General features: G+C 46.6%; 1 protein-coding gene across 33 annotated transcripts in view; it reads right to left on the reverse strand.

Moving 5' to 3' along the window:
* Positions 1-22,327, reverse strand: part of Tmem241 (transmembrane protein 241) — a 141,452-nt gene that overhangs the window by 108,767 nt on the left and 10,358 nt on the right. For 20 of the 33 annotated variants that reach the window (XR_003952531.1, XR_003952529.1, XR_003952530.1 and 17 more), the window contains 2 exons: positions 16,969-17,118; positions 15,214-15,295 (listed from right to left, as the gene is read on the reverse strand). The exons of 1 other annotated variant lie outside the window; for it this stretch is intronic. Coding sequence is in view for 22 of the 32 variants with exons in the window: in XM_011246967.3 (XP_011245269.1) it covers positions 15,214-15,295; positions 16,969-17,118 (232 nt within the window). In the remaining 10 variants the exon portion in view is untranslated. Of the gene's footprint in view, positions 1-9,378; positions 10,327-15,213; positions 15,296-16,968; positions 17,119-22,327 lie in introns of those variants that run through there. 12 more of the 33 variants (XR_003952533.1, XR_003952532.1, NR_110356.1 and 9 more) reach the window with 2 other exon arrangements.

A 22,327-nucleotide genomic window follows, 5' to 3' on the forward strand; every position in this document is an offset into this window, starting at 1 on the left:
AATCATTACCCCAAAGTGCTCATCGCACTTTAAAAAATTGGCTTTTAAAAACAAAACAGGGGCAGTTAAATCCCCCAAGGTCACCAAAGGCACATCTTGCTTTTGCTTTATTTGTTCTAAATTTTTTGCAAACTGATGTTAAAGGTCAGTCTGCAGTGGATCTCTACTGGCATCCAGTTCTAGTTCTTATGCCATGGTAAAGTGGCAGGACCCATTAACTAATGAATGGAATGGTCCAGACTTGGTCCTAATCTGGGGAAGGGGCTCGGTTTGTGTTTTTTCACAAAAAGAAGGTGGAGCTCGATAGCTGCCTGAGAGATTAGTTCGTCAACTGGACACAGATCCTGAATCTTCTAGTAAGTATGACTTTAACCTTGATTATGGCTAAAAATCCTCTTTAGCCTAAAAGTTAATTTGGAGCACAGCCTCCACTCTCAGAGAAGCTGCAGCCTTTCTGCAATTCTCAAAGCCACCTCCCCCACACCGGGAGCTCTAAGTCTAAGCTTGATCAATGTTAATTTGCAGTTGAATGGAGTACTTGGACTTCCCCAAAGAAGCTTTTGTACTGTTGCTTTTCACTGTCTCCCATTGTTTTTCAAGCAGGTTAGTCAATGCCCCTCAGCCTGACTGCAGCAGGTGTGCAGCCTCACCTCCAACACCGCAGGTGGCAGTTATTAATCTTCATGAAGAAGCATTCTAAGTACATATTGTGGCTTTGGTCTGAATTGGGAATAAAGTGTGCTATGAGGGCCAGACAGTCAAAGACAGGCACCCAGATCTCAGAACCATGCCAATCTGAGACAGAGGTACATGCCAAAAGTCCGTGGCTATTGATAACACACCACAGAGCCATGTTTTGTGTGAAATATAACACAAACTAGCTGCATGTAGCCTTCAAGACTGAATTGGATGGTTCGGGAAGATCTAAGATTTCCTAAGACAGGCGCAGCCGCCAGCCACCATAACTCCCAGGCAGGACTATAGAACATAAATAAATTTTATGCCTCAGTCCAGTTTTTTTTTAATATTAATAATGGGGGGGGATGTAACCTCTTCCAGCCTAAAGCAGGCTGGTTCAGACCTTACTCCACTGCGGCAGGGCCACCTGTAGTGCAACTCCTACAACTCAGCTAGTTTCCTTTGATGTGACACTGCCTACCACCTGCCGAGAGGCTGGACTGGTCCTCTGAGATTTTCTGGAGTTAACTGCAACCTGTGAATTTGGTGACTTACTGCTAAAAGGCTGTGCTAACAACTTGGTGTCATGACATCAAGAAACTTGGCGTGGCAGGGGATGGGTTTCCCCCTTTATAAGTGCAGACTTTTATTAAACATTTGAGCTTTGATCAGGAAACTTGACTTAGCTCCATTTTTTTTCTCTCGACCGCCTAGTTCCCCTCTCTTTTCAGCCCAGGCTTGTCCCAGGTGAAACCCGGTTCATGTTAGCTGCGGGTTGGCTTCCAACAGCTCTCCTGCTCTCTGGGCTGGCTCACTTGCAACCATCCAGGGCCAGCTCTACCCTGCTCAAGTGAGGTGCAGGGCCTGCTCTCCAGAGTGTTACAGCAGGTTAGAGACAGGGACAGTTCTACTCTCGTGACACTGGGGCCAGCTACTCCATTTATTACAGTAAATGGCAAGGGATGAGGGAGGGGAGGAGGGCATATCTCCCTCATCCATGCCACCACCCAGCAGACAAGAGGCAAGGCCATCTCTCCTGCCCTCGGGGCCAAAGGGAAGGGAGGGAATCTCTCCCTTGCCTATCATTGCATAGCAGACAAGAGGCAGGGCTGGCTCTCCCACACTCATGCTCTTGGGGCCAGCTTACCTGCAACCCCCACATCGAGGGTCAGCTCTACTGTGCTTCCCAGGTAAGGTGCAGAGCCTGCTCTCCCAAGTGCTGCAGCAGGTTAGGGTCCAGGCCAACTCTTTGTTCTCATGACCACAAGGCCAGGTCTCTTGCCTACCACAGGTGGTCAGGGACAAGAGGGGAGGAGGGTATCTCTCCTTCCTCCACATCACAGCGTGGGAGATGAATGGTAGGGCAAGGTCTCCCAAGTTCATATCGTTGGTGCTGGCTCACCTACAAATTCCACAACGTATGGGTGCCTACTCTCCTGAGTCCTGAAGCTGGCTGGGGGCAGGGGCAGCTCTCCAGTTCCCATACCCTGAGGATCAGCTCTTTCATGGTGCCCAGGTGAGGGGTGGGGCCAGTTCTGCACAGCCCCCAGAGATCAACTTTCCCTGGGCAGCAGCCCAGACCAGGAATCTCCACCTGGCCTTTGGTGGTAACAGACCCCTGCTGTTGCAGGGCCATGGACCCTGACATGGCCCCAGCAGGAACACAGGCCAGGACCCTACCATGGTCCTTCCAGCTACTCACATCAGGCTGATCCTAACTACCCTTGGGTCTCCACTCCTGCCTCTCTTCATTGTGCCCACATCCTTGGTTTCTCTTTCTCTTCCATTTCTCCATCACTGACTTGCTCTTCTTAGAGGCACCCAGGGTCTCTGAGTGTCTGGGGACGTCTCAGGAGTGGTCTCAGGAGTGCTATGTGCCGCTTGTGCATTGTGGCTCCAGGCAAGGGTCATCTCATGCATGGTCTACCTCCTGTCCCTCCCAGGCCTGCACAGTGCCAGACTGGATGGTGATCATGTCAGGTGGCCCACTCCAGTGGCCCCTTGCAGGAGTTGTCTGCCTCAGGCTCACCCCTACTGAAAAGCTAACAAACGTTAGAGAGCTAGTTTAGAACTGACCACTTAGACTGTATCCACCTGGGGAAGAGCTACCAATATTAAGACAGTGTGCTGCTTTGATGATCCTGCCTCAGCTTCAGGCTGCAAACGCCTCACTCTCAACGGTGCGGCACGGGTTCAAGAGCTGTGCTGGAGACTCGATTCCTTGGGTGAACCTTCTGTACCTTTGTAACCTTCCCTCAGCCTGAAGCTGGCTGAGCCAGACCTTGACCTTGCTGCCACTAAGGAGGTTACCTGCCACGGGACTCCAGTGGAATCAGCTTGACAGATGAAAGTCTGAAAGCTTTCTCATGAGGAAAGAGTTTCAAGGAAACTTACTCCTGGATCTTTGGCTATTCCCCTAACCCATAAAATTAATTTTCCAAATCCACATTAGTCTAGTGTATGGATCCACGTGCACTCTATATAGTATTACCTTATTGTAATGCCTTTTAAGATTGAATTCTAACATAGCTAAAGCCTTTTCCAGTGTTCCAAAATTCCAGATAGCAGCAAGGAGCTTAACCCATTCAGTAACTAATTAAGCACTACAATAAAACAATAAAGCACTAGCCATTAACTCAGCTGTCTGCAGAAAGAGACTAAAAGTCTCACTGAGATAGAAATATTTACTACAAACTACATTCCACACCAGAGCAAGTTGATATACTATCCTGATAATGGAAATTTTCCAAACTAGATAAGAATACAAGGCCTAGAGAATTTCAGGGTCAGTGACATTACATTACTCTTAAGGCCTGTCAAGAGTTAACAACCCCCTGATGCTATTAACCCTAAAGTGTGAAATTCTTGCCTGGCATTAGGCTGATCCTAGACAGGGCTTGTTATCCCTAATGTAAACATTTAATTAGTCCTTGCAAATTCCTTTCTGCTGTAACTGGTGAATTTTAGTGTATCTTGTCTTTTTGTGATTTGTATCTTCTGATAATTCGTTGTAATATAAGTCTGAAGCTCAACCAGAATATTACATTCAGATCCAACACCACTCTTGCGTGTTCGCTTGTTTGTCACCCCATCCAACTCTTTGCCCATCTGCTTAAGAGACCCCATTCCACGCAGACACAGGGACCCAGAGGGTCTGTGGCAGTTACCTAGGGTGGAGCCTTCCTCCCTAGATCACTCTATTGTTCAGCCACTGTCGCTGTTCCTCTTCAAGATACTGCTACCTGCTGAGAGGCCCCTGAGCTATTCTGGAGACTACGCCCTATCCTGCACATCATCACCTCAGCTGGTTCCAGGCTCCAAGGATGAATTGGCAGGAATTGCCCCCCCCCCTTTTTATAAGCACAGTCACCATTAAACATTTGAGCCTTAATCAGAATATTGTCTTGGCTCCATTTCTCTCTCATTTGCCTAGTTTCCCTTTCAGCACCGGCCTGCCACTCAGGTGTACCCCATCCATGTGAGTCGCTGGACGGCTCGCAACAGTACTTGTTATTTTTCCTATTGCTGTGACCAAATCCTGACAAAAACCAGCTTGAGAGGAAGGGTTTGCTTGGCTTGGGTCTGAGAGGACAGCAGCCATCGTGACAGGGAGGGAAGGGTGGCACGGAGCAGCTGGGCACACTGCTCCTCAGTCAGTGTCTAAGGACTGCTCTCTTGACACCACTTATAAAGAATGAATTTCTGCAGGGCCTGCTTACAGTCTCAGAGGGTTAGGGTCAGGACCATCACAGCAGGGAGCAGGGCAGGAGGCAGGCAGGAGCAGCAGCTATGAGCTCACCTCTTGAGGCAACAATCATGAGCAGAAAGAGCTAACTGGACCGATGTGGGCTTTTGAAGCCTGAAGCCCACCTCCTCCAGTGACACCTCCAGCAAGGCCAACAGGGCTCCTACCTAGACCTTGCCAAACAGTCCCATAAACTGGGGCCTAATTCAAACACTGAGCCCATGAGGGCCATTCTCATTCAGACCAAACAGTCAGAAAGATGGGACCACCTTACTAAATCTCTAAGGACCATCCCCAGTGACCTACTTTTTCTAGCAAAGATTGGCCTCCTATAGGTTCTACAGCTTTCAAATACACTGTCACTAGTTGTGAACCAAAAGTATTTATGAGTCTACAGGGGACTTCTTACATTCAGACCAAAACACTCCCCTTTATTACTCTTAGTGTTAAATTTAGCAGGAACTCCTTTTGTTAAATTAGACAAAAATTATGATGCATGATGACAATAATAATAGTAGCTAAATACAGCAATTACTGCTACATACTTAAGCTTCATAAGAATTCTGAGACGGATACCTCCAATATCCCCATTATACAGATGGGAAAACTGGGAAAAATTCTCTTTCTGTTTTTTACCTTGCTTCTTAACCACTTGAAACTGTGTGTGTGTGTGTGTGTGTTGTGTGTGTGGTTTTTCAAGACACGGTTTCTCTATGTATCCCTGGCTGACCTGGAACTCAGAGATCCATCTGCCTTTGTCTACCAAAGAATTAAAGGCATGTGCCACCACTGCCAGGCATAAACCACTTTTTCTGAGTTACTGCTTTAATTGCCAAGGGTTGAATTAAAGGCATACATACACACTAAGCAAGGATTTCTACTGCTGAGCCCCAGCCCCAGCTGTGAGCACTTGCAGATGAACAGCCCAGACATTTGTCTTCCCCTAAAGAAGACTGGAAACAAGTTTATCTTATACCTCACAACCCTGGGGATGCTCTCAACAACAAAGGTTCCTGTCATCAGCCACCATAAAGCCCAAACCGTGATTCTGGAAGCTAATCTACCAGACGTAATTGATCACACTGCACTGCAGGCCAGTTCATTTCATTGCATGGGTCTACAATCCACAACTAAATATTGAAAAATATTTCACAATGAAATTCTTTGATACTGTTGGGAGCTACTAAGACTACTCTATTGTCCTGATCTCTGAATTGGGCCTCTCCCCCCGAGAAGAAAAGGGGGTCAAAAGCAGGCCACCACCGACACACCTTTCCGAGAACAACCACAGAATGTTCTAGCCCTAAGTCAGCGCCAGATGTCTTGACCACACCCTGATACCACCAAGTTCCTGCTTCCCCATGTAACTGCCAAAAGAAAAATTTCCACTGCCCATCCCTCCTGCTGAGAAGTACTTCCCCTTTTGCTTGTGCATTTAAGCCTTGGGCCTTTCTCAATACAGTGAGACCTTGATGCTACTCAGACTGCTTCCGTGTGTCGTTCTTTACACAAGGTTCTCGTCTCTCTCTACCCCCCATTTGGTTCTTAGGAGAAGGTCCCCTCGAGACCCTCGAATAACTGGACCTGCTGGACGGGTCATGATACAAAGATTAATTGTTAACAATGAACTTAGAAATTTCTCAGTAGTCCCATCCTTCCTAGAATACAATCTGGTCCTGAGCCTGGAGTGACCGGAAGAAAGATACCCAAGCACCTACCAAGGATGCCACTGTTTTGAGTGAATATGTAAAGGAGAGACGGGAAAGATAGAGTACACAGCGGAGAGATGGACAAAAAGTGAAGCTGAGGGGTTTGGACACCATGCTGAAATACAGAACTGGAGACTTGATGGCGGTTTGGAACAGACAGATATGAGGAGCATATCTGCACAACCACCTGAGGCCATGTAACATCTGCACCTGGGCTACCCCAAAAGCCATGGCCCTACCACATCTGGGGTCTGTGCTAATATCTGTGGCCTGAGCTGCTGCTGGGGCAGGGGGTGGGGAAGGTAGGAGAGGCATTCGGATGTGTCTGGTCTGGGCCGCTCCCTGAGGCCATGTTGAAGTCCTAGCACTGTGCTGAGCTGGTTCCACACCAAGGGAGAGCAGGCTCCAGCGGTGTGGGTGCAGGAGAGCTGGCCCCACCCCTCACCAGCTGCAGCACTCAAGAGTAGACTCTGCACCTTACTGGGGCAGCACAGTAGAGCTAGCTCTGGTGGCAGAAACTGGCCCATCTGCTGTCTCTATGCAGTGGACAGGCATGGGAGAGATGTTCCCCACCCCGCCACTCCCCCACAACCACCTGTGGTAGGTGAGTAAGGTGGCCCTGCCCCTCATTAGCTGCAGAGGTCAGGAAAGCAACCCCCACCTTCTGCTTGGGCAAAATGAGAAACCTGGCCCTGGTGATATGGGTGCAAGAGAGATGCTGGGCTGACCAACTAAACTTCCACCCAGGCCCAGAGCCAGGGCTCTGAGCTGGCCCACCCCAACCAACATCTACCCCATCTATGAACTGCTGAAACACATGATGGGGGTTAGGGGTGGGGAGCCCTACAGATCCAGAGCTACAGGATCTCCATGACACAAGGCAGCAACAGGAAATCCAAGAGGAGTCCTAGTGAGGATCCAGTACTGACAATGCAGCAGAAGCCAAAAGCCTTGAACTCGCTGCAATGAACATTTGTAAGAAAAGCTATTTGGGCAAAAGGGTGTGACACACTGGAGCTTGCGTGGCAAGATGGGTTTTTTGTTTTGTGGTTTTCATATATATAAAATGTCATTTTTACTTTTTGTTTTCCTTGGGGGAGAGGTTGCAAGAACGGAGGGTGAATATGGAGGGATGGGAAAATGAATGGGATTGGTGTATGATACGAAATTGGGGTGCATACTGTGAAATTCACAAAAAAATCATTACAAAAGTTAAAAAAAGAAAAAAATGGAGGAAAAAAAAAAAGAAAAAGAAAAAGAAACCCTGGTCCTGACCACAGACATGGCCGTTGGTCAATCTACAGAAGTATGGACAACCCTCAGTGAAGCATGACTCCTGGATTAGCTTCTTTTTTATCTGTATTATTATATTTTCATCATTTTTACGCATATAGGGAGTGAGTAGGTGTGGATACACACATGGTGTGCATGCAGAGGGCAAAGCACAACCCGCAAGAGTCAATTCTCTCCAAGTGGGTCCCAGGACTGAGCTGAGGTTCTCAGGCGTGTCTGCAGACACCTTCCCCTGCCGTGTCATCCACTGGCTCCCCGGGTTAGCCTCTTCATTTCTATAGAAGAATGGCAATCCCACTTTTCTTTGGGTGAGTTTCAAATATGCAGACATGTCCTTCATGTATTATATAGAATAATGGCACTCAGGCCCTCTCTGCAGAAAGCAACTGGGGGATACTTGTTTTTAAGACTGCACCTTACACTGCAGTCCAGCTTAGCATCTAATTCACTGTATAGCCCAGAATGGCTCTGAATTTTTGGCAATCCTCCTGCTCCGGCCTCATGGATATTGGAATTACAGGTGTATTGTTTATGGACCACCACACTGCTTTTCACAGCAGCCATACTATTCTAGGTTTCTGACAGGACTACACAAGCATCCAGATTTCACCAAGTCCTTACCACCACTTGGGGGCAGATAAAAGCCATCCTATGGGAATGAAATAGTGTCACCTGAAGTTCATATCTGCATTTAAAAAATTTTACCTAATCTCTATGGATGTTTTCCTCGCATATATAGCCATGCACCAGGTGCATACCTGGTGCCCACAGATGCCAGAAGAGGGCAGTGGATCCCCTGGAACTGGAAGTACAGAAGTCTGTGAAGCACCACTAAGTGCTGGGAACTGGCCCAGGGTCCTCTGTAGGAGCAGCTAGTGTTCTTAACCACTGAGCCATTGCTCCAGCCCAATTTACATTTTCCTAATGACTGGTTAGGTTGGGAGGCTGTCTCTTTATGTATTCTCCTTAGAGAGAAGTGTCTTTAAACAGCCCTACTAACCTAGAACTCACTGTGTATGTTGGCCAGGATGTCCTAAAACTCCTACCTGCGCTGTCTCTGGAGTGCTGGATCAAAGGTGTACCCCTTTGCCCATTTTTAAGTCAAGTGGCTTGGGCTCTCAATAATGGTTGTTAGTAGTTCTCCCATTAGTCTGTATATGACTCTGGTCTTAAATACATGATTTGTGAATCTTTTCTCTCATTCTACAAATGTCTTTTTACTTTGTTGATTATATCCTTTGATGCAACTTATTTATTTATTTATTTATTTAGTATGGTTTTTCAAGACAAGGTTTCTCAGCGTAGCCTTGACTGTCTTGGAACTCGCTCTGTAGACCAAACTGGCCTTGAACTCACATAACTCTGCCTGCCTCTGCCTCCTAAATGTTGGGATTAAAGAAGTGCACCATCAGCCAGGTGTGGTGGCGCACGCCTTTAATACCAGCACTCGGGAGGCAGAGGCAGGCGGATTTCTGAGTTTGCGGCCAGCCTGGTCTACAGAGTGAGTTCCAGGACAGCCAGGGCTACACAGAGAAACCCTGTCTCAGAAAAAAAAAAAAAAAAGAAGTGCACCATCACACCTAGCACTACTAAGTAATTCATTTTAATTAAGTGCAATTAGTATTTGTTTTTTAATTTTGTGTCCTGTGCCTTTGGTGTCATTTCTAAGAAGTTGTCAAATCCAATGTCAAGGAAGCTTTTTCCCTGATCTAATTTTAATAAGACTTTTTTTAACTGAAAAATTTTTTCATGTATTTTGATGCTTCCCCCACCCCAACTCCTCACAGATCCTCCCCATCCCCCGAACACCCCAACTTCACTTTCTCTCTTTTTCAAAAAATAATGAAACCAAGAAAGATAACACACACATGTATACAGAATCCAGAAAAATGAAAAGCAAAGACCAACAAGACAAACATATTTCCATAATCTTAAAAAAGTTTTATTAAACAAATTTAAGATTTTGGGAACCATGTATAGATAGAACAAGAAGATAATGACAATCTTGGGGGGGGGGGTTACGATATTGCCTCAGAGCCCACATTTGAAAAACAAAACAATACTTAGGTTCCAATCCATCTTGATAAGAAAACATCAAAGTGTCCTCTAATTCTCTCTGCCCCGCATCACAGCTGCCCTCAGGCTCATCAGACAAGCCTCTTCACTCCTTGGATGGAGGTTAACTCAGAGAAGACTGGCCACAGTGCACAGGGCCATCTCTCCAGTCTGTTGGTATGGAATTAAAAAAACAAAAACAAAAAAAAACCCAAAAAACAAACAAATAACAAAAGAAGCTGGGAGGGGCTGTGGGATAGGCTCTAGGAGTTATAGGATGAAGTAAATATGATTAGAATATACTGTACACACTCACGAAAATCTTCAGGGTTTTTAGTAAAAATGCTACTTTTTTCTTAAAGGAAGAACAGAGTATGGAGCTCAGTGGTAGAGTGCTTGCCTAGCATGCGCAAAGCCCTGGGGCCAATCCTTAACCCCACAGAAGGGAAGGAAGGGGGTGGGAGGTGGAAGGGGGAGGGCATGAACAGCCTCCGCTGGGCGGTTACAGGAAAGGTGCTGGGGCAGGCTCCACTCTAGGAACACTCTTCACCTCTGTGGATCCAAACTCCCTATGTCCCTTATGGTGATCCAAACCAACACTGAAAGACAGCAGCACACGTTCCATGCTGCTCGTTATGTAACTTGCTCACTATGGGTGAGTGGCTGCTGCGCTTATAGAAGAAACCTCAACAGATTAGAGAGAGCAAGTTCACAGAGCTGAAAAAACAAAACACACAAACAAACCCCCCCCCAAGGGTCAGGTGTGACAGGAGCACTCAGCAGGCACATAGTCTGGACTTCCTCCACCACAGGGCACACTGAAGGCCAGGCTAGGCCACATGACACCTTGCCACCAAAAAGAAAAAGAGGGGGAGGGGTAGGAAGGAGGGAGGGAAACAGACAGACAGACAGAAATAAAGGAGGAAAAGAGGGAGGGAGAAAGAAAGGTGAAACCAACCCAGTCCTGTTAAATGCCCAATCAGCATTCACAGTCCACCTAGCTCTGTGGTCCTCCTCCTAGCTCTGTGATCCTCCACCTTCCTAAGCTGTGACCTTTTGCAGTCCACCTATCTCTGTGGTCCTCCACCTAGCTCTGTGGTCCTCCACCTAGCTCTGTGGTCCTCCACCTTCCTAACCTGTGACCCTTTGCAGTCCACCTAGCTCAGTAGTCCTCCACCTAGCTCTGTGGTCCTCCACCTTCCTAACCTGTGACCCTTAAATACACTTCCTCAAGTTGTGCTGACCCCCAACCATGAAATTACTTTTGTTGTTATTTCATAACTGAAATCTTGCTACTCTTATGAATCATAAAGTGCCAGGTGGTGGCGGCCCACACCTTTATCCTAGCACTCAGGAGGCAGAAGCAGATGGAGCTCTGAGTTCAAGGCCATTCTGGTTTTCAGAGTGAGTTCCAGGATAGCCAGGGCTACACAGAGAAACCCTGTCTAGAAAAACCAACCAACTAAGCAACCATAATGCAAATATCGGATATGCAGGCTATCTGATATCTGACCCTGTGAAAGGGTAGGTCAACTCCACCCCTGAAGGAGTCAAGACCCACAGGTTGAGAAACACTGCTCTAGGCTCTCAACCCCCCCACCCCTCAACCTTACCTACTCCAGAAAACACACATTTTATTCCAATTCAGAAGCAGTCAAATCAACTGCACTAGCCAACACCAGCAAACTTGTTTACACAGAATCTAAACATCTGTCCTCTTCATCCCTCAGCTTTGAGGCAATTCTGTCTTGCTGAGACTTCTGACCAGGAATTACAATGAGAGTTATAATGGCCATCAGAACTGCGCTGTTCAGGATATGATCGCATCATCACTGTGACCTCACCCACTGTAAGAAGGCTGACAGGCAGGCCTGAAGAAAGCCCGGCTCTGTATAGCATCAAGATTGGTAACAGAAAGTCCAGGCACAAACTTCACCATGCACACTAGTAGCTGTTGCTTTGGGGAGGGTCTCTTTATGACCCCACACCCTTTAATTTCCTCAAGGTCAAAAGCCATGTCTTCTGTGTCTTGAAGCACACCAGAAGTCTCAAATGCCAATAACTATAAAGTAATTCTCCTAGGGCTGGGACACAGTTTGGTGGCAGAGCACTTGGCTAGCACTTATGCCAGAATTGGAGCCAATGCTCTGCTTCTCCAAGACCTGCTATGAACCAAGTCAGTTCAGCTCAACACAGTGCTTAGGGCTGAAGGCACCTGAGGCCTCTGATCACTCCTAGAACAGCATAAGCCAGGCTTGGTGGTGGCCTGTCAACCCAGTCCTCAGTTCAAGGTCATCCTTAGCTATACACAGAGTTTGAAGACAGCCTGGGACAGATGAAATCATGTCTCCAAAAATAAAATAAAGTAACAACAAAAACCCTTAGAATACTCTCTCTCCCTAACCTCTATGTATCCTTTTAAGTGTGAGGTGAAAAATCCACAAAGCAGTCCCCGCAGAGCCCAGCACCGCCTGCTCAGGTTGCTCCCAGGAGCTGCACATCAGAACCGAATTCCGAAGCTCTATCAGATCAAGGGGGCCTTTCTGAAGCTCAGCCGCTCCAAGCGTTTTGTATAACAACACACGCACAGACTTTAACTGAGCACTTATCCCTAACTCCTTATGGATTCATTAACTGGCAGTTTGGCACCAGAATACTGAAGCCTGTTTTCCATCCAATGCAAACTGTGTGAGTACCTGGTGTTTATCCACCCTAGGAATGGCTATGCAGCAATGTAAAAACAGAGAACTGAAAAGAGGCTGGCTTGAATTCTTTCATGGAACAAGGCAGTAACAAGTGTCCCCTGCTCAGGGCTTCCCTCGCAGGTGTGAATTGATCACTACCTGCTAGAGGACGTGCGTGCTAGGTCAGTGCTCTCAACGGAGGCTCAGGAACTCACACAAAAATGAAAGTCATTTGTATTTTGGGCTGAAGCGGATGTCCTTGTAACCAGACAGCAAGCTCCAAGACAGGCTTGCCTAGAAATTGTCCGTCCTTCCAAAGCACTGTTGTAGGATATAGAGTTCCCTGACTACTGAGACATTTATGGTGGGTTTTGGAGGGATTTTAGCCATCTGATATTTGAGTCCCTTTTTGCAATAAGGTGTCTGAACCTGAAAATCTGCCACAGTCTCATCTCAGACTGTCCACCTAGGCCAGTCAGTGCCTCTGAGCCTCTTCAGTCAGAGTGGTTAAGCTAAGATCCACAGCAGGATAGGAAACATGGCCCTATCTTTCCAGCTAGGCTGCACAATAGCAATGGGCAATGACCCACAGGATCCAAATGAAGCAAAGCCTAAGACTCCTCACATATGAGGCATTAGGAAGGCAGTCTCCCTGTGAACTGAGGTGAGCCTGAGGCTCCATCCTACAGCGTACTCAGAGGAACCAGTGCAGTTCCTTGCTGCTTAGACTAGTGGGAGCTTTCTAACCGAGTAAAAAGATTTGAAGCAGCCAGGCATAGTGCCACACACTTGAAACCACTGCTCAGGAGACTACGGCTAAAGGATTATAAATTCAAAACCAGAATGGGCTACACAGGAGGACATTGTCTTAAAAGAAAGAAAGAAAGAAAGAAAGAAAGAAAGAAAGAAAGAAAGAAAGAAAGAAAGAAGTCCAGGCTAAAGAGATGGAGCCCTGGCTGCTCTTCCACAGGACCCGAGTTCAATTCTCAACATCCACATGTGAGCTCCCAATGGTCTGCGACTCTAGTTCCAGGGGAGCTGACACCCTCACGGAGACACATCCAGGAAAATCACCGATGTGCATTTAACAAATATAAAAAGAAGTCATTAAAATAATTTTTAAAAGCTTTTGGGGAAAGTCCATATGCATTAGTTTCCAAAGTTACCGATCTGAAAAAGACAAAGCTGACAAATTGGAAGCAGCGCCACCTGGTGGAAACTAGAGGCAGGCTGGCAAACCTCCGCGGTGCGGCGCATCCTCCTCCAGCTGACTGGATTTGCCCCACCCCTCACTTGTGACACACAGGAAGACACAAAGGAGGGCTGGGCAGGGCCAGTGAACAAAGGGCTTGATGCACATGCATGAGGATTTATGACCTGAAACTATCTAAAGTTCAAGTGCGAAGGTGCATACCTGTAACCCCAGTGGAGACAGGGTGGAGGCAGGCAGACCTCAGGGCCTTGATACACATGTGTAGCTGGAACTGTGAGATACCTTGTCTCAAGTGTGTGTGTGTGTGTGTGTGTGCTGGAACATGACAGAAGATTTCTGATGTTGACCTCTAAAATCTACATATGTCCTCACAAGTGAGCACACCTACAAATATACATACATACACAAAGTTATATATATATATATATATATATATATATATATATATATATATATATATATATATATATATATATATATTGCAAAGAAAATCACTCTGGAAACTTGAGTGGAAAAAAATCTTTCAACAACAACAACAAAAACCATTACTCTCATAAGCCCAATACATGACTTGCCAATCTTTAAGCTTCTGGCATCCATACCTATCCAGAACTTAGAGGAAAAAATTAAAGCCAGTGGAACCAGAAAGAAGCAGTAGAAGAGTAGGGACTGCCGGAACACTCCGGGCTGCGCACCAACATGCACTGTGGGTCAGCTTCTAGGCCCACTTCCAGGCCCAAGTGACACGCCCTTCTGAACATGTCTTTCCATCTCCTCAAGTGTATAAACCATGAGAGAAAAATGACTTCATTTCAAAATTACTTTCTCAGCTGCTATTTTATAGACCTGGAGTAGTCCTAACCATAACATAATTACCTCATTAGAGAGACTGTGTTTGTTTTTACTGTTTTTCTATCTGAGGTCTCAGGAACTAACACACAACAAACACTTAAAAAAAAAAAAAAGACTGAATTATGTTGCAAATTATGCAGTTTTCCAAGTCAGAACATTGGACATTTTCTGATAAATAAAAATAGAAATCAGGGAAAGGCAAGGAGAGGCATTAATACCATCTTGACTCGTCAGTCTATGGTGGTTTTAGTGGATTCTCTTGATGGCAAAATAACAACATTTTGGAGTTCTGAACGATATACTCGCAAGCCCCCCTATTCTTCAGAGAGCACACAATGAGGAGTTCACTCAGTCTGGAGGAGAGGCCTGAGGAGTGGGAAGGCCGGACGGGCAGGCTTCACAATTGCTGCTGCCTCTCTCACCTCCACCTGTGAGACAAGCTGGCCCTATTTCCTACTTATTTTCAATTCAGCAAAAGCAGGAAAAAAAAAAAAAAAAAAAGCTGGGCCGGGGACCGCTGACAGCGCGCGCAGAAGGGCTCACACGCTGCAGGCTTGGGAACATCTGGAGCCTAGGCAGCAAGTCCTCTAGCTGGAAGAAGTAGGTTGCTGGGGGGCAGGCCTTTGAAAGCTACTCCTGCTCCCCATCTTCTATCCTGCTGTTTCCCATCTGCCATGAGGTCAGCAGCTTTCCCACATCTCCACTGTCCGGATGCTCCGCCTCCCCCCAGGCCCAGAACCTGAGAGGCCCGGACTCAGCTTGGGACCCTCTGAAACCATGAGCCAAAGTGTATTTCCTGAAGTTGCTCCTTTGATTTTGATTACGGCTACAGTAAGCTAACCAACGCCTCTATTCTCTGCTCTACTTAGACACTCAAGCTGATACCTAACCCCAATGGATGCCAGGTACCATAAATTAAAACAAAAAGGGGGCCAGGACAGAGGGACTATGTGTCCCTGCTCACACAGAAATTCTAATACTTACCAGTCTAGACAAAGCTTTGGACCCCGCATAGATTATGCCCACAAACAGCGCTGAAGCAGGAAGCCATATCAAAACATCAGATCTAAAAAGAGGAGGAGAAATCATAACACTTTTGCTACCTCACATTTGAAAAGACCCTCCCCCTCCCCCTCCCCCACCCCAGAGGCACCACTCCTTCGCCAAGCTTGTCTAAATATCCTTGGGGGGCGAGGATAAGTGACAGGTGCTCTTGGCTCACAGAGAGAACAACACAAGCAAACGAAGCCATTCAACGCACAGCTCCGTCATGTGACATCTACTCAGCATTCAGGAACCCCCCAGAACTGAACATGGATAGACCTTGCTACTGCTCAGGGAAAGGACGCAGCTGATTTTCTTCAGTGGTGGTACACCAGTAATTTTCAAGTATACCAATAGTTTTTTGTTTTTGTTTTTCAGAGCTGAGGACCGAACCCAGGGCCTTGCACTTGCTAGGCAAGTGTCTACCACTGAGCTAAATCCCCAACCCCTAGTTTTTGTTTTGAAGACTGTTTACCTGAGATGTTTCAAACAGCTCTACGGAATTACAACTTTGAACCAAAAAAATTTGAGAAAAGGTTTTTAAATAATAAATCTTAGAACTTCAACAGGGTGGTCATATTCTGGCTTCTTTAGACTTTAACCTGGAATTTTAGAGAGCCCTGAGGGGTTTGACAGGCACACTTCTTTGGCTCAGGTTGACCATACTAGGATCTGACTTTTTATTATAGCCTAGAATCTTGTCCTCCTCAAAATTAATAAATCAGCTACATGTGGTGGCACACACCTTTAATGCCAAGCGCTTGGGAGGCAGAGACAGGCAGATACTTATGAATTGGAGGTCAGCCTGATCTATACAGTGAGTTCCCGAACAGTCAGACTATATACTGAAATCTTATCTCAAAAACAAAAACAAAAAACCTCCCATAAACAAACAAAGAGAAGAGCCGGACGTAGGGCACAGTTCATGGGGCTGCTGGACGCAGAGCATAGATCATGTGGCTGCTGGACACGGGCACAGGTCATGGGGCCACTGGACACGGGCACAGGTCATGGGGCTGCTGGACACGGGGCATAGTTCAGGGGGGCTACTGCTTTTTTCCTCTCGCTGAGGTTGTAAGTGACACAGCTCTACTACTTGAGGTTCCCAGAGTCAGCTCAAAATTAATAAAAATAAGTAAAGCTGTTTGAGCAGTAGACACCGTGATCATCCCCACAGCTCAGGGAACACCGCTGTCACAGTGGCAGGCTCACAAAGAGCCCTCCCTTTTACCGTCCAGGACAGGCAGTTATCCATGATCAGACTCAGACCTAACACAGCAATGTTCCCAGGCTCCGGGACAGCCTCTAAATCTTAGACTATACCACTTACTTCAGCAAACGCTTATAGCACCTTATAAACGTCTAAGACTCACCGTGAACAGTGGCCTCACCGCAGTCAGTGAGCACGTGCAGGCAATCAGGCACCATGTTACATGTTCTCCATGCTACTTGCTTTTTTTTTTTAAATGTCTTTTGTATGTTGGACACTTGTGTGTGCAGTGCCAGCAGAGGTCAGCAGAGGGCATCAGATCCTCCAAAACTGGAGTTACAGAAGGCTGTGAGTGGACATGTGTTGGGAATCCAATCCAGGACCAGTAGCCAGTGTGCCTATCCTCTGAGCCTTTCCAGCCCCATGCTACAGTGTTTAAACGCCACACAGTAAGGGCTATGGACAAGACTCAGTTAGCAAATTACCTGATATGCAAAGATGGGGATCTGAGTAAGATCCCCAGAACCCACGGAGAATCTGGGTGTGGCAGTGCACATCTGTAATCCCAGCACTGGGGGGACAGGAGGATCCTTGGGGCTTGATGGTCAGCCATTCTGGCTGAATCTGAGAGAGCGCTATCACAAAGAAATAAAAGATTGACAGGGATTGAAGAAGACACCCAATGCCAACTTCTGGCCTTGTGCATATATACACAAATTAAAAAATCTACAACAATTGAGGCTGGAGAGGTGGCTCAGCAGTTAAAAGCATTGGCTGTTCTTCTGAAGATCCTGAGTTCAAATCCCAGCAACTACATGGTGCCTCACAACCCTCTGTAATGGGATCTGGCACCCTCTTTTTTTTTTTTTTTTTTTCGAGACAGGGTTTCTCTGTGTAGCCCTGTCTGTCCTGGAACTCAGTTTGTAGACCAGGCTGGCCTCGAACTCAGAAATCTGCCTGCCTCTGCCTCCCAAGTGCTGGGATTAAAGGCGTGCGCCAACTCCGCCCGGCTTGTGAATTTTTTTTTAAAGATTTATTTATTATTATACCTAAGTACACTGTAGCTGTCTTCAGACACACCATAAGAGGGTGTCAGATCACCGGGCGTGGTTTCTGAGTTCGAGGCCAGCCTGGTCTATAGAGTGAGTTCCAGGACAGCCAAGGCTACACAGAGAAACCCTGTCTCGAAAAACAAAAAGCAAAAAGCAAAAAACGAACAACAAAAAAAAATCACAACAACCTCATGAAGATGTCTGACATAACAATGGTTAACACTGTCAATGGGACCCTTTTCAGTTTTATGACGGGGGTGGGGGTGGGGGGAGCCATCCCCATCTGTCATTCCATTTGATACTTTCCTAAAGTACCCAGTCAATTACACACATATCCATAAGAAGGTTCTCCTCTTCAGGCACTGAAATGCATCCTAGCGGGACACTGTAGAAAGGCTCTCTCACCTGTGCCATTGCATGAAGTCTGTGATTGCTTTTCTTTTTGATTTCACAGGGAATCACAGTTAAGAGATTGCATAAATCTCTGAAGAGGTTTTGAACTTTGGACTATTAACATGGTTGAGACTGTGATAGACTATGGAGACTTTTGAAGTTGAACTGAATGCATTTCTGCATTATGATATGGCTACCAGTCTATGAGGGCTGCGGAGTGGAATGTCATGGTTTGAATGAAAATGGCCCCCATAGACTCTTAGGGAGTAGTGCTGCTAGGAAGTGTGTCCTTGTTGGGGTGGGCGTGTCCCTGTTGGAGAAAGTGTGGCACTGGGGATGGGGCTCTGAGGTTTCAGATGCTAAAGTCAAGCCCAGTGTCACTCTCTCTTCCTGATGCCTTCAATCTGGATGTAGAACCCTCAGCTACTTCTTCAGAACCATGTCTGCCTGTATACCATCATGCTTCCTATCGTGATGACTAAACCTCTGAACCTGTAAGGCAGCTGCAATGAAATGTTTTTCTTTAAGAGTTGACATGGTCATGGTGTCTCTTCACAACAACAAAACCCACACTAAGACACCTTAGCCCCAGTTATCTGTCTCAGTGCCTTCTCAAGATAGCTAGACCAACCTAAGGTATTCTCTATGTTTAGTTTATGTATATTGAATGCTTGTTTGCTTTTGCTTTTGTTTTTAGAAGAGGTCTTGCTTAGCCCACAATGGCCTTGAACTTACTACTATTTAGCCAAGGCTGGCTTTGAATTCCTGATCCTCCTACATTCACCTCTCAAACTCAGTGTTCCAGGCATGCCCCACCATGCTTTGTTTGAATTTCCTACTTACAAAACAATATACAAATATGGGGTGTCCTTGAGAACAACAGAGCCTTTCTGGGGGACGTAGGGCTCTGGAAAACTCAATGGCCACTGTGGTGGTTTAATAAGAATGGCTCCATAAGCTCCTGTATTTGAATGCTTAGGGAGTGGCACTATTTGAAAAGATTAGGAGGTTTGGCCTTACTGGGGTAAGAATGCCTTGCTGGAGGAAGTGTCACTGGGGTGTGAGTATTGAGGTTTCGAAGGCCCATGTGCTTCCTGCTGCCTAAGGATCCAGCAGTAGACCTCTCAGCTGCTTCTCCAGCACCATGTTTGCCTGCGTGCCCCCATGCTTTCTTTCATGACAGTAATGGACTAACCCTAAATGCTTTCTTTTATAAGAGTTGCTATGGTCATGGTGTCTCTTCACAGAAATAGAGCACTGACTAAAATAACTTTCTGATTCTTGTCTCTAATATTCAAAGAATAAAACTCAAGAGTCCAGAGAAAGCTGAGGACAAAGTTCACTTCTCAGCATCTAGATCAGGTAGCTTACAACCACCTAGAACTCTAGCTCCTAAGGCTCCCATTCGCTTGTCTGGCCTCCAAGGGTACCTGCACACATGTAACATACACTCACATAGTCACACACATAGATACACAAACATAGGTAAAAAGTTAGATGATAAAAATAGTGAAATTCATGTACTACAAGGATCAGCTGTAGAGAGAAATTATTTTATATTCATAGGTAAGAGCTTAAACAGTTGGGGAAGAGGAAGAAAGAAGGGAGAGAGAGAGAGTGAGAGAGAGATCCCATATAACGTGAGGGGTCTCAGAAATAAGGTTCCTTTCAAGGTGCTAGTCTGGGGGCTTTAGAAGAACTTCTGGCAAAAGCCGGCATGAGGTATGGTGAGGATGCACTGTTAGCCCAGGTGGCCCATCCAGATGGGTGTCCAGGGGACTCCTCTCACTTTCAGTCACTGAGCCACTAAGGCCTCTACTCTGAACACAAGTAAGAAAATGCCTCCATCAAATTGGGCTGGAGAAGCCAGTGTGGTGGCGCACGCCTTTAATCCCAGCACTCGGGAGGCAGAGGCAGTCCGATTTCTGAGTTCGAGGCCAGCCTGGTCTACAAAGTTCCAGGACAGCCAGGGCTATACAGAGAAACCCTGTCTCGAAAAACCAAAACCAAAACAAAACAAAAAAACAAAAGAAAACAAAACAAAACAAAAAAACTTGGGCTGGAGGACAGTCTATAGGGCATTTTCTTAAGTAACAATTGAGGTAGGAAGGCCCAGTCCATTGTAAGTGAGGTTGTCCCTGGACTGATGGTCTGGGTTCTATGGGAAAGCAGGCTAAACAATCCCTGAGGAGCAATGCAGTACGCAGCATCCCTCTGTGGGCTCCACACCAGCCTCTGCCTCCAGGTTCCTACCCTGCTTGACTTGTTTCAGTGATGGACTACAGTATGGAAGCTTAAGCCAAGTAAACCCTTTCCTCCCCAGCTTGCTTTTGATCATGGTATTTCACCGCAGCAATGGTATCCCTAACTAAGACACGGAGATAACCCAGGAACAGGGACCACAGCTGACTTCTGACATCCTCGGACCTGTTGCTTTGGGATTCCTAGCCTGTTTGACCAGTTGCTGAATCCTGTTCTCATCAAAGGTTGTCAACTCACACAGATGCACATCAACCTCAGGTCACTTCCTATTGAACAGCTGGTAAACGAGGCCAGGTGCTGAAGTCAGGTCTACCCAGCTCTAAGCGTCCAGTCATGCCTTAGCACCTTGCCCACACAACCCCCATGCTCTAATGGAAACAAGGCTACAGACAGGTAAGCTGCAAGCACAATCGGAATTTTGTGTCTGATAAAAAAAAAAAGCTAACAGGGTTATATTCTCTATCACCACCTGAAATCACAGACATCTGTATCCCCAACCTAAAAGTGAGCAGAGAGATGAGCATGCCAGCCCCACCCTCAGGGCCAGGGGATTCTACAGATGGTGGCCATTCCCTAGGAAAAAGCTTTCCCACTTCTGCCTGAGCTCACGGGGACCAAAGGCAACAGAACACAAAACCATAGCAGGCCACGAGCCAGAAGTACAGTGCTCCAAGCTAGCCAGCAGCTGGCTTGGCTGCAGCAGGCCCAAGGCTGGAAGGTCAGTGAATTCCAGACCTTCGCACTAGAGTCCCTCTCAAAATAAACAAAGGAAACAACGCCTGCTGAGTGAGTCTCCAGGAAATACCCATCTTGTACTGGCTGAGGATGTGAGGACAAGAAACCAGCATGGTGTGTGCTGATCCCAGCTCTGAACACAAAGGCAAACTTCACCGGACACAGGAAGACTTCTGGGAAGTGTGGCGGGGAGGCTGAGGGAGCACTGTGTTCCAAACATTTAGGCCAGGACCCCGGCATGGGACACTGTGGCTTCTAATGACCCCATACTGACCTGCCATCTCACTTGGGGCTGACAGGAAAGGGCAATATATGCCCATGAGACAGTGTTTGTCCCCAGCCTAAAGGCTGCAAGCATTTTCCTTGGACCTTCAGACATGTTGGGGAGGAGAAGTTAGGAAACTGCCCTGACTTCCAAAAGAGGCACCCATGGCCTTCACTTTAGTGGTCAAACTGTACAAATAATGGACTCCTCCAAAAAACTGAATTACCCCAGCAGTCTCAAAATGGAAAAGGAGAATGCCTAGGCCAGCCAGAGAAGACACTTTCCTACCAGAAAGAGAGGTACAGCCTAGTAGGTGACCTTACAGAAGACTGGATAGGTCAGTGGTGGGCAGGGTTACATACTGCCATATGTAACTCTGGGAGTGCAGTAACTGTACCTGAGGACGTTAGAACCCTGAAGAAGATCTTGGTGGGAGCATGACTCCTTTGTCACTCGCTGTCACTCCTTCCAGTACGATCACAGGAATAAATCATCTTTTTCTACTTTTCACTATGAATTTAGCTATTTGAACTGGATTGTTGTGGACAGACAACTGAACCTGGTTTACTGGATCACAGACTGTGACCCTAATCTGTTACTGTTGACTGTGGAGAGACTGGGCCCCTCTGAGCAGGGAGAATTTGCCATCCTGGACCATACTCTGACATTAAGAAAAACACTGTAGGCTTAGTGTGGCACACACCTATAATCCCAGCACTCGGGAGGCAGAGGCAGGTCTCTGAGTTCACAGCCTGATCTACACAGCAAGTTCCAGGACAGCCAGAGCTACATAGAGAAACCCTGTCTCAAAAACCAGAAAACAAAAGAAAAGCATTACAATTACAAACCAGGACATGCCAAAAAGCAGTTAGACCCGGTGGGCTCCTCCCAGGGCCCAATGTTACACACGGCAACACCTCAGCAACAGCAGGGTCTTGTTACGCACACATATTGTCTCATAATCTCTTCGACTTCACATTTTCCATGGCAAAAAGCCACACTCAACTTACTGACAACTGAATTAATGACCACTGACCGCCTTAATAATAATTGAATAATTGCATGAATGTTGTATCGTTGGATATTTATGTCAGTCTTGCATTGTTTACTATCCCAATGCTGTATGAGTATAGTTGA

The sequence above is a fragment of the Mus musculus genome, chromosome 18 (genome assembly GCF_000001635.26).
Source record: "Mus musculus strain C57BL/6J chromosome 18, GRCm38.p6 C57BL/6J".
Classification (NCBI taxonomy): Eukaryota; Metazoa; Chordata; class Mammalia; order Rodentia; family Muridae; genus Mus; species Mus musculus.